Source organism: Pollicipes pollicipes, unplaced genomic scaffold (genome assembly GCF_011947565.3).
Source record: "Pollicipes pollicipes isolate AB1234 unplaced genomic scaffold, Ppol_2.1 Scaffold_4881;HRSCAF=5763_pilon_pilon_pilon, whole genome shotgun sequence".
Lineage (NCBI taxonomy): Eukaryota > Metazoa > Arthropoda > Thecostraca > Pollicipedomorpha > Pollicipedidae > Pollicipes > Pollicipes pollicipes.
Genome location: NW_023596576.1, coordinates 39,784,602 through 39,796,879, shown reverse-complemented (window position 1 = coordinate 39,796,879; position 12,278 = coordinate 39,784,602). Strand labels below are relative to the sequence as shown.

Genomic DNA, 12,278 nt, shown 5'->3' with positions numbered 1-12,278 from the left:
TTGTTATTTTGTTATTGCATTCCTTTGCTTTGTTTTGTTTTAAAAGTGTTGTGGAAGGGAATTGAAGAGTGCAGCATCAAATTATTGGTGTTAATAATTTGTTATGCTCATTTTACTGTCATGAAATTGCTATGCGTTAACACGCATCCGGTTGGCCGGCTAGATACCCTTCGCTTCGTGTGTGTGTGTGGGGGGGGGGGGGGGAGGGTAATTTGACTCCCCTCTGAGATCTCGGGAACTAAGAAAGCTGGAGACACCAAAATTACAGGGTGTCTTGACCTATACCTGAACCCACTCAGGTTAAGGGTTCACCTTCCTAGGTCATGACAATCAGGTCCGATACTGTCAAACAAGGTCAAATTCCAGGTTGGTCTCCAAAGCGACCCCGGAACCTAGGCAACTGTCTCTAAGCAAAAGGTCGCAAGCCCATTTGAGGTCATTGGCCTTGTTTTACCCTTTGATGGTTATGATGACCAAAATGATACAAGACTGCTCTGAGTTTTGCATTTGAATAAGCGACAAAGATTAAGCTAGGCAGTATGTTCCCAAAACAAATGGTTCGACCCGGGTCATCTTCGGTCAATGGCCAGTTCTGACCTCTAAGAAGTCAGTCAAAGATGTATAGGCGGTTCTTGCTGTCAATGAATTCGAAATGAGCACCAGAAACTATCTCATACACTATCTCTCATATCATCTCATATTATCATCTCATAAACTATCTCATACACCCCTAGGGTAACAAATGAAGTTGGTTTTGACCTTGGTCTGACCTTCATACCTGATCTCAGGTCAACGTAATTTGCTCATTCAGTATTTGTGGTGCCTGAGAAAGCATCTCAGGAATGTATGTCTTCGTCAAACAATCCGTTGTTGTATCAGATTGAACGATTCCCTAGAAATTGCCTTCGCTAAAACCATGGGCTGACTTTGACCTGTCATAGGTCAGCGACCTTGCAAGGTGCATCTTAAGTTTGTATGTCACACGATCTGCTATGCAATTTCCTACAGCTATGCAAAATTTGGCGCGGCTACGCCGCGCCGTTCAGAAACCATTCGGGAAAAGCCCTCGCGGGTCAATTTGCCCCCCCCCCCCCCCACCCGAGCGCGTGTTCATGTATTCTGTTTCACTTCAATGGCCTAATATGTTAAAAAAACAAAATAGTTTGTCAGGTTCCTGATATTATGTCCATACCAACTTGAAATAGATGTCTTTGTTTGCTGAAGCATCAGTCACGAGCTCATAAGGTCCATCTTTTGTGAATTGATTTTTTCACTCCCGCACGGTCTTTTTGTGATGGAATTGTTCACTCCCACCCTAGTTCAAAAGCGATTCTAGCTTCATGAAAAGAATCCCACACCAATATTAGGGTCCTGAGCAACTGAAAGTACCCTGGCATATGGGGCCCGGAAAAGCGTATGAAGCCATTCGGGCTAACGGGATTCATCCGAGGAGGAAAACTTGATCGGCCATTGCCCAGGCATATTAGCAAATTATGTCCCAACAGCAACGTAGGGTCTTAGGAGAAAACGCGAAGATATCAAGAGCAACGTGGAAGGCTCCTTAGCGATACTATTGACCAAACAAGTGGATAGATAGGCCCGGACAACAGCGTAACGGGCCTCAAAATTTTCGCCAATCAACACCTTCTCAATCAGCGAAGATTTAAATTCGTCTGCTCATGGGCTCTTCACTTTCGTTTGCAACTGTTCTTGGTTGTCTGTAGCCGAAAAACATCAAATTTTGTTCTGTTTTGTGTTAGATAACCGCGTCGGTTCGGCCGGTTGTGGGCCCCTTCAGGGCCTGTGGGTCCCATCGGGGCACAAAGGGACATGGTCACGTGCCTTCCCCCCCCCCCTCCCCTCAGTATCCGCCAACGGCCTGAGCAGTATCATATATGGGGCGCTGCCAATAACGTAGGGTCATCAATTTAAATAAGAAGAACCCAAGACACAACATGGAAGCTTCCAAACGATCGAGTGTGCCTGACCAGGTTAACAAATCGGGCTCCGACATGAGCATAGGGCCCTCCACTCGACGAAGAAATACCCACGACACAATGTAGAGGGCCTCTGAACGATCGCGTGCGCCAGAACAGCTTAACATATAGGGCCCCCGACAGGAGGCCCCTATCTGAGGGCCTCCATTTAATAGAAAGTACCCACGTCACAGTGCAAAGGGCACCCGAACGATTGAATGTGCCCGGACAGGTTACCAGATATGCCCCCGACAAGAGCGAAGGGCCCTCCATTCAAATAAGAAGTCCTCAAGGTCCAGTGTGGAGGCCCGCAAAACAAGAATGTACCCAAATAGGTTATCAGATGGCCCCCAACAGGAGCGTAGGTTCCTACATTCAAATACCCAATGTGCATGGCCCCCAAATGATCCAGTGTGCCTGAGAAGGTTAAAAGATGGGGCCCCGACAAGTGTGTAGGGTGTAGGTTAACCATTTAACTTGAAAGAACCCAAGACCCAATTTGGATAGGCCCGAACGACCGAGTGTGCCCAAACAGGGTAACCAACGGGTCCCCGACGAGAGCGTAGGCATTTAAGCAAGTGACAAAGAATAGGAAGGGCCTTGGGCCAATGTAGAGGGCCCATGAGCATATCGTGAGTGTGTCGGTAGGTTAACCGAGGCCAACATGAAGGGCCCCTGAGAAACCGAGAATACCCCGACACGTTAGCATATGGGTCCCGCCATTTAAGCGTGCAGAGCATTCCGAGCGGATGGGAAGAATCCGTTAAAGGCTCCTGATTGACAAGGACGCCCCGGCACGGCAGCCTGAAGGGCCCCGGCGACATCCCAGGGCCCTCCGGGGAAATGTAGAAATAGGAAGTGCAGCGTGCCAGGCTTCTTAACTATCGGACTCACCTTGCAAGTGGGCACATGGGCCCCTCTGAAACAGCGTCGGGCCTCTAGACAGTGCAGTGAGCCTTATAATATCCTAATTACGACCCCATCCATCAGTAAAAAGTAGTTGTCTACTCGTTTGCCCCTCACTTTCACTTGTGACTGTTGACTGTTGACGCCTAAGAACACAAATACGTCTAATTTGGTTGCGTTTCGCTTTTCAAAAATGATGCATCTGTTCGGCCGGTTTTGGGCCCCTTCGGAGCCTATGAGCCCGTTCGGGCCCAAAGGAGGGGCATGACCCCATGGACCCCCTGGATCCGCCCCTGGTTGGTACTATTTTTATCGTATATAAATACGAAAACTACACGGAATACGCACAAATTTACAATTCACATGACTTCAGGTCATCGATCTCGCCTGCTTTGAAGACTCTGAAAGATACAAACTCAAGGTACTATCGTGGTTTAGTACTATAGCAAATTGGCAAGAAAAATGGCAGATGACCAAAACAATGGGTGCGTGGTCAAATTCTATCTAGAGTTGACCTCTTTGACGTGGCCGAGGTCACTGATCTTGACAGATCTAAGCCAGAAATTAGAATAAAAGATGCCAAGTTGATAGATGAACAGGTACTGAAAAATGCTGTGTTGCTGCGAGTGTTCACTTTTTATCTGTGCTGGAAAAACCCTAGCGGGAAGACGGCCCCGGCCGGGCGTGAGGTAAGGTTCGATCGCTGACCGCAAAGAGATTTCCTGGTGGAAAGTTAAAACCATGAATTTATTAAAACTGGCAGTGGGGCTGGCTCGGCCTGTTGTTTGCAGTTTGCCGGGGCACACCCACATCAATCAGCTCGCGCCGACCACCGTCCGTTTTTTTCTTCATTTGGTGATGGAGTAAGTTATTTTGCAGTCCTAAGCCTGCTGTGAGTGGGAACATGCATTGGGTAAGATTCGAAACCAGCTGCGAATGAAATGCAACATTATCAAACACAACATGACTTGGTGCGCGCTAGCGATTTCACAAGCTGTCACTCACAGCCTTGCCGCAGGGTTCAGGACTGTGCCAATTGCTTTGTTCGCAACCCTCGTGCTTGCGGTGGAGGGGGAGCATGCAGCCCAGTGGTGTCCGTCCGACAGACACCATGAGTGACGTCACGCGGGGCCTGCAGCGCGCCTGGGTCTAATCCGGCGCGGTCGTCACGGCCCTGCGCTCCACCCATCAGAATGCGCGACGGCTGCCAACTGCGGCGGCGCCCTGGCGGCGGCTCGGCCCGATCGGCCGGAGCCCGGGGCGGCCCAGGATGAGCAGCCCGTTGCCTCACCGCCGCCGCCAAGCGGCCGGCCGCCAGTCATCCGCCGAGGCATAATCCGCTAAGCACATTTGGCGACACCCGCTCACACGCGTGGCCGCCACGGGCGGGCCGCGCGATCACGGGCGCCGGAGCCGACACGTCAGCCCGCGGCGGAGACGCGACCGGCGGCGGCGAAGGTCGCAGCGACGGCCTGAGCTCGGGAGGCCCGTCACCCCATATATACGGCCGGCGCTGCGGCCAGTCAACACAGCAGCGTCGCCTCCGAGCGTTCAGACGTCAGCAGCCCGCGCCTGTCCGTACAGCCACTTTCAGATCGAGCAGCCACGATGCTGATGGCTCCGCTGCGGGTGAGCGTTTGGGTCACTCCAACGCCGGGTGATGTCCGGCGCTGCGGGTGAGCGCGTGAGTCACCCCTGCGCCGGGTGAGGTCCGGCGCTGCGGGTGAGCGCGTGGGTCACTCCTGCGCCGGGTGATGTCCGGTGGTGTGACTGCGATATTTGCGTGGACGTCGGCGTGTTGGGGCACAGCTATGCTCGACGTCTTATATTGACGGGGATGCGCTGGACTGAAGTAGATAACTAACAACCATATTCCATGGCAATTTCGCCACACATCCGCAGTGTTCTAACAACAATGCAAGCGCCATGTTCCATTACCTGGATAACAATAATGTAGGACTGATGATGATATCTTACCGATAAGTTTTCTATCTGTTTATTTACACAACATAAGAGGAGATTCAAAAGTGACTCATAACAGTTGCGTGCCAATGTAAGGCACATTCCACATTAATCCCTCACACTGAAAAAATGCATCGTAACTGAGACGCAGTCGTGCATGCCGCCTCAGACGTGAGTTCCGCAGATTTTTCTCGCAGTTTGTCTGGAACTCCCAGGAAACGTACACACACGGCTCAGCCAACCGTCGCCATTTACATGTAAGGGGGAAAATAAGCCGTCATTAGCCTCACTGTGACCTTACGACACTTGTCTAACATAAACTCCTTTTTATCTGCGAATTCCACGTACTACCTGTTGTCTGTGATGTGAAACCGACCGGCACCTCGCCCCAAACATGATATTGACATCATGTCGATGGGTCAGTGATGCCTCATGCCAGGTAAATAACCGCATACGTTTTTTCTCTGATGATCGCGTGTGTCGACAGATCGTGAGCATCGGCCTGTGCCTGGTGGCCGTCACGCTGGCGGCACCGAGGCTGGTGAAGCGGTCCCCGCAGAGCCAGAATGAGTTACCTGCTTCGAGCAGCAGCGACAAGTCGGAGAGGGACGCCAGGATAGTGACGTACACCAGCGAGAACTTCCAGGATGGCTACAGATTTGAGTGAGTGAGATCGACGGCTGCAGCCCTCCCCCCCCCCAAAATATAATCTTGGCAAAAGGGGGAGGGTGGAGAAAGTTGACTTGTGGATGCGTCGCAATGTAAGAGATATCATCATTTTATGAGGATACGTCTGCATCCCCATCCAGAAGATAAACGCTAGATCTACGACTTTGCACAGAAAGACTGAACTCTCAAAGCCCATTTGCGTTCTCATTTGCGCGGTCAAGCTCTCCTAATATGGAACAAAGACAAAACGAAAACAACATGTAAAAGATGATCGCCCTCAATATCAGGTTTTGGTGCATGTTATCTATCACTTACCGAATCTCTCATTTTGACCGAATCACCCAAGTATAGACATGCCAGATGTATATAACGCGGATGATGTGCGTTTGACGAGTATACATGCCGGCTTGTATTGGTGGATCACGGTGGCGTTGCATTGGCACAGGTGTAATATGGCTGCCGTGCAAGGGCGTTATTGCGACTGGAGCATTATTACTCAAGCAGGTGGAACCCGGGGACAGCGAGAGGGAACGTGGAACCGTGCCCGACCCACCGTTAAGAAAATTAACTCATGAGACGGGACTCATTATCGCGCCAGCTGTTCAAGTGTGCACCGAGCCTGTAACTCAGTCGGCTCACGCACCACATGCTATAATTATTTCATTTGTGTAGGTTATATAACGTGAAGTGTATATATATATATATATATATATATATATATATATTTATATATATATATACAATATCTAGCTATCTATATAGCTATATACATATGCACAAACAAGGATACATAGATATATGTGCATATAGGTTATACAACGTTAAAAACCGATGCGGGCCCACTATATCCACTGCTAGGCTATGGGTGGCCCTCGGCATAATAGATATGGCGGGTATATCACTGCTGTTTCCCATTGCCCTGCACACCATTTTAAAAATTATTTCGCATGGTTTGCATTGTGACCTTAGGTTCAGATTACCTGCTAAGCATAGCTTGTCGCGTGTACGCTGAACCCAACACCCAAGTCTCGCCGTCTGGTTCAACGGATAAGTTTGCCTGCGCCGTCCCACCAGACCGGAATGCGGAGGGCTTTAGTGCCGCGCAGTGCTGCGGCACGGCCGCCCCGGGTCTGGGCATCACACACTAGCTGCGTTATCTTCCTTTTCGTAAGTAATGTCTACGTGCTTTGTCACGCCTCAGCGTCTCGCGCCATGCCGGCAGGTTCGACACCACGAACGGCATATCGCGAGAGGAGGTGGGCAAGGTCTTCAACGGGCCCTCCAACAACACGGGCGTGATGACCACCGAGGGCCGCGTCCAGTGGAACACGCCCGAGGGCACCCGCATCGAGATCCTGTTCCACGCCGATGAGAACGGCTACCAGCCGAGGGTGAGGCTGCACGCGGCGCGGCGCTGGTCGCGTGCCAGCGGTCAGCGTCTGCTGCTCGCTCAGACATGGCTGCCAGCTCACTTGTTTTGAGGTGGCTTGTGCTATTCCATGGCTGTCTGTGGACGCCGGGCTGATACTATCCAGCGTCAGGAGATCTCGAATTGATTTCCGAATTTGTACGGTGAGGTGGCGGTCTTGTTGAGTTGTTTCTTGAAGCAAATTAACAATTCCTCACACCTTTTGCGGTTCGTGCAAGCATACATACATACTTCTGAGATGGTTTACCCCTTGAGTGTTGTAGGGAATGCCAGGCATTCAGCTTAAACTATCAATTATTTTATGTATACGATGCCCTTCAGTAATGCTGTGCAAACCTCAATATTATATGCCTTTGTCGTTTACTACGATGCATTTTTGAATGCTTTCTGGTGATCAGACAAGCTGCAACAATCGCACCCAGAGCGGTTGGACGGGTCAGTTTTCGAACACGTTGTCCCGCTGCCACGCGAGCGGCCTTGCTGCGGCCGTACTCGTCCGCGGTGTTTCGCTTCATCTGCGACTTCTCCTGCTCACCATCCGCAGGGCGTGCACCTGGTCTCCACACACTGGCATCCAGTCGCCGAGCTTCCCGATGCGATCACGGACTACAAGCTGCTGCAGTCCGTCCAGCAGGAGCACGATGAGAAGGGGGACATCATCTCCGAGGAGCTCATACCATCGGCCATCATCCCAGGCTCCACGTTCTGAAGTGCTGCTCCTGCCTGCCGCGCTGCTCACAACCTGTCCGCTTACGCGCATGTAGATGTAGGCAAGCATGATAACGTAATGGGGGGCGGCATGTCGGTGGAGACGTGAAGCCAGCATCACGTGTGGTTTAGTCATTGCCATGTCCAGGAGCACAAAATAGCTGAAGTCCAGTTGAAAATTTTGTCGGCCAAAGGACACAGGTTATAGTCAAAATTTTGTCCGACCGGAATCGGGCCACTATTTTCGAAGCATTTTTCCTTTCCACTCATCTTACCAGCCCCCCAGCCGTCCTACCGACGTACAGATACTCTTTTAGCAGGGACAATGAGTTATTGCCCTGCAGCCTGTTTAGTTCATATGTGGTAGGTGCATCAGACTGCTTCATGAGGATGAAAGTCAATGTGGCGCAACGCAAGGCATAGCAGGGATCAGCTGCACCCAAATATGTGAAGCGTTCCCGCGTGTAAATGATTACAACGCTTTTGTACTGTTGTGTGTTCTCGTTTTATATCATACTGTGTTCTCGTTTTGCATCGTTGTATCTTCTCGTATTGTACTAATGCCTCAGAAGTCGTTATGAAACACGTCTGTTGTGTTGTCGCGTAAAATGTGTGATCAGTAGATAGCGGCATGGTTTAATCGTGTGTTTCACTGTTTAAAAACCGTTTCGTCGGCAGTTTTTAGTACACATCTGCCCAACCAGAAGTGGGATAAAAACGAAATGTATAGCCTTCTGCTCGGCTTGCCACAGCCCGATGATTGTGTGCTTCTGGAAAAAGAACCAATAAAGCGTCCCCAGTCTCATCAGAGATACTGCGAAGCACACGGAGCAGACATGGGAGCAAATGCCCAGAAACCGTCAGAGCGCTAAAACGGTCGGCGACCGGAGACATGTGAAGATGTCATCACTACAAGAATCACAATGCTGACAATGAATTCCTAGATCAATGACAGCTGCAGGGCCATCACATGGCTACTCACTAGAATAACGGCAACGATGGCGGGAGTCAAACTGGCAACGGCCGATCAGGTGATTGGTGGCAACGGCCGATCAGAAGCTGCGGTCGGAATTCTTGTCTCGAATTCGAACCACAAGGACTCTGAAATCGGAGACCGCTGTTATGGTTTCCCATCTCACAGCCACATACTCGAATGAAGGTCACCATGATGACCTGAGATCACTAAAATTACATTTGTGATGAAATAAGATCCTTAGAGTATAATGACACCTTTTTTGTTCTTTAAGCCATGAGTTGCTGCGGTCTTAGAAGGCTGCATCAGAAACCAGAGGGAACCCACTGAAATGAAGGTTGTGTAATTTACCAGAGACCATCAGACACACAGAGCCTTCGAAATACTGATAAACTGCGAGCGGAACAGTACTGATATTTTGCTTTCAATTGCATTCCTTAGCAGAGCACCGTCAGGCCTGATTAAATTCCTCTGAGGATTGATAATGTAGCTTTATACCAGAAAATGCATCTCTTGGCCATTTCAAGACCCCCAAAGACCTGAAAGAGAACCTCAGGCGTAAAAAAGATGACTTAGCACGTGCTTGATGGAGATGAATTTGTCCCCGAAAGTGTTTTGGGAAAAATTTTCATGAGGCACGGCGTAGCTGCATCAAACTTTGCGTACCTGCAAGCAATTTAATAGTAGATCTTTTGGTGTCGAAAGAAAACATGTAACCCGCGAGGTCTCTAACCTATGGCACGTTAAAGCCAGAGCGTTGCTGTCGGCGAAAACGATTTCTAGGGAATCGTTTAATTTGATGTCATAACAGAGTGCTATACGAAACCAAATATCTCTGATATAGTTTCTTAGACAATTACAGACCATGGTCAAAATCAACCTTCTTCATACAGAAGAGCTGCTTATGGGGCAGTTCCTGATGCTCATTTTGAATTTCTTGATTACAGGGACCGTAGCAGATATCCTCCATGGATTTCTTAAAAGTTAACGCAGGTCACTGACCTAAAAATTCCACAAAAGCTTTTGTGTTTTATAAACATACCATCTAGTGTAGCTCTTTACACATTTCAAATTTAAGAACACAAAGTATCTCCTAGTATTTTTGTAGACCTCTACCTGACTTTTGAAAAGTCAGGCAAGGTCACCGACCTAAAACAGCATCAGTGACCTTTGCTTAGATCCGGTTCAAAGCGGTAGCACGAAGAGACCTGAGGCACTTTGAACACCAATCTAGAATTGACTTGGTCGTTGGTTGACCTGATATGACCCAAATTTATTTGACGGGTGTTTCTGAGGCTGAAAAAGGAAGCTAAAAGTTTTGAAAACTCTCACCCGATCCATATCAGGTGGGCTACGGACTTTTCCGGACTTTTCCGGGGATGCCCTGACGCATGATGTATTTTGGAGAAGGAAGGGGAAAGGCGATCCGCACCTCTGTCTCTCCATTTTTTGAAACATGGAAAATCCGCAGAAAAAAAATCGTAGCACGGGCCTGGTTTCGGGCTTAAAGAATGTGGAAAGGATTAACTGCGTCAGCTCTGACTCGAAGGACACTGTCTGCGTCATGCGAATTAGTCTTCATCCATAAATGACGAATTCTGTCCATAGATGTCATTGTGGCCAAGTGACTTTGAATGATATGCCAGCGTTGGAAATGTTTCCATGCGCGTGCGCGGGTACGCGAACGCACGAATGCGCCGGTACGCGTGTGCGCGCGTGCAAGTGTGCGTGTGCGTCTGCGTATCGTGTGCGTGCGCGTGTGCGTGTGCGTATGCGTGCGTGTGTGTGTGCGTGTGCGCGTGCGTGTGCGTGTGTGCAAAAACATATGCCAGTGTTCCGTCTTTTATTAAGAATGATCCTATTCGTCACATGCTCGGAGGGTTACGAATGTGACGGATCCTATTCGTCACATGCTCGGAGGGTTGCGAATATGGCGGATCCTATTCGTCACATGCTCGGAGGGTTACGAATGTGACGGATCCTATTCGTCACATGCTCGGAGGGTTGCGAATGTGACGGATCCTATTCGTCACATGCTCGGAGGGTTACGAATGTGACGGATCCTATTCGTCACATGCTCGGAGGGTTGCGAATGTGACGGATCCTATTCGTCACATGCTCGGAGGGTTACGAATGTGACGGATCCTATTCGTCACATGCTCGGAGGGTTACGAATGTGACGGATCCTATTCGTCACATGCTCGGAGGGTTACGAATGTGACGGATCCTATTCGTCGCATGCTCGGATGGTTGCGAGTGTTGCTTAACTGCTTTACGTAATCAGGTGTGGTGATAATCTAACAGCTATTGTAGGTGCCACCACTGGTACGAAATGGCTGACAACAGCGGCCACAAAAGCCTCCACGTCCAGCTCGCCACCCAGTGTGCCTCCACCGGGGAGGGGCCGACACCAGGTGGCAGTGAGGCGCAGTCGCTTCTGGTGGACGGTTCGGTGGTCGCTTATTGAGCTTCCTATCTGCCAAATACGTCATTCCTAATCTGGTGGTCCTGCGTGACCACTTTCCAGACCATTCCTAATCTCGTGGTCCTGCGTGACCACTTTCCAGACCATTCCTAATCTCGTGGTCCCGCGTGACCACTTTCCAGACCATGACGCTAGTGAAATGACCCGAATTACAATGGTTCAATCCAGGTCCGTAGCCAGTCGGGCGCACTGGGCATCCTTAAATCCCACGGAATGCGCGGTGCAGCGCCGGCCTCTTCCGTGACTCCTGCACTTAAGGTGTGATGTTTTCACAGAGGCTGGATAAAACCATTCCCTATATTGAGTTCTACAACTAATGCAACAAAAAGCTGCTGTAGTCAACGTCTATATCATGCCAAGTTTCTCCACAGTCTCAAACCTTGCATAATTTTTCATACTTGCGTTTCGAGCAACTGCCTAAGTTCTTATGTTGACTTGGAATTTCTTTTCACCATAAATAAGTTTGGCAAATTTTCCATGGCAACCGGGAATATTTCGTCGGTGGGTAGCTATACGACGTTTAGCGTCACTCGCGACCACTCAGTGACGATCAGCATTTGCAATGGGATTTGGATGCCACGGTGTGTCTGGCTGTGCATCGGGGCGAAGCCGGCTACGTCTTCGGCTTTGCGAAGCAGCGTTTTTTCTGTGATGGTTTCGGGGTTCGGCTTCGGCTTTGTGTCATTTGATATCATATTTTATTTGGAGTGGCTACTACGATTGTGCCATATGTAGCAGCCTGTTTCGAATTACCCCTTCGCTTTCGAGCAATGTTAGGGGTAGTCGGTACGAATTCGGCTCATGTGATTTTAAACTCTTTCATCAGCTTTGTTGTTGTAACATTTTCCCTGCAGTTGCGACGTAAGTCAAGGGTGCACATAAAAGGTAAGAAGTGGTGGGGGCAGGGGGGGGGGGGACTGAGCAGGAACAAAAAGCCAAACTACAGGAGCCGCATCATACATCTTTAATTGGCTTTCTAAAGGTCAGATTAGGTCGCTAGCCTAAATTGACACAAATCAGCATTTTGTTTCGGAGAACATAGCGCCCTGCCGTATCCTTGACGCTTATTCAAATGCAAAAAATCAAAGCAGTCTTGTATGGGTTTGGCCACCATAACCTTCCAAAAGTAAAAAAAAGGTCGCTGACCTTAAATGAGCAGCAGTGACCTTT

At 49.5% G+C, this 12,278-nt stretch overlaps 2 protein-coding genes across 2 annotated transcripts in view; both read left to right on the top strand.

Annotated features, from left to right (window-relative positions):
- The first annotated feature begins 4,439 nt into the window (after positions 1-4,439).
- On the top strand, positions 4,440-8,455 carry LOC119101462 (cuticle protein CP14.6). Its single transcript, XM_037224803.1, has 4 exons — positions 4,440-4,511; positions 5,332-5,507; positions 6,736-6,904; positions 7,487-8,455. The coding sequence occupies exons 1-4, from the start codon at positions 4,491-4,493 to the stop codon at positions 7,649-7,651; spliced, it is 531 nt and encodes a 176-aa protein (XP_037080698.1). The 5' UTR covers positions 4,440-4,490; the 3' UTR covers positions 7,652-8,455.
- Positions 8,456-10,955: 2,500 nt separating this feature from the next.
- The window catches only part of LOC119100367 (pupal cuticle protein-like), a 5,932-nt gene continuing 4,609 nt past the window's right edge, over positions 10,956-12,278 (top strand). Inside the window, exon 1 of the mRNA XM_037223468.1 lies at positions 10,956-11,078. Coding sequence (XP_037079363.1) covers positions 10,956-11,078 — 123 coding nt within the window. The remainder of the gene's footprint in view (positions 11,079-12,278) is intronic.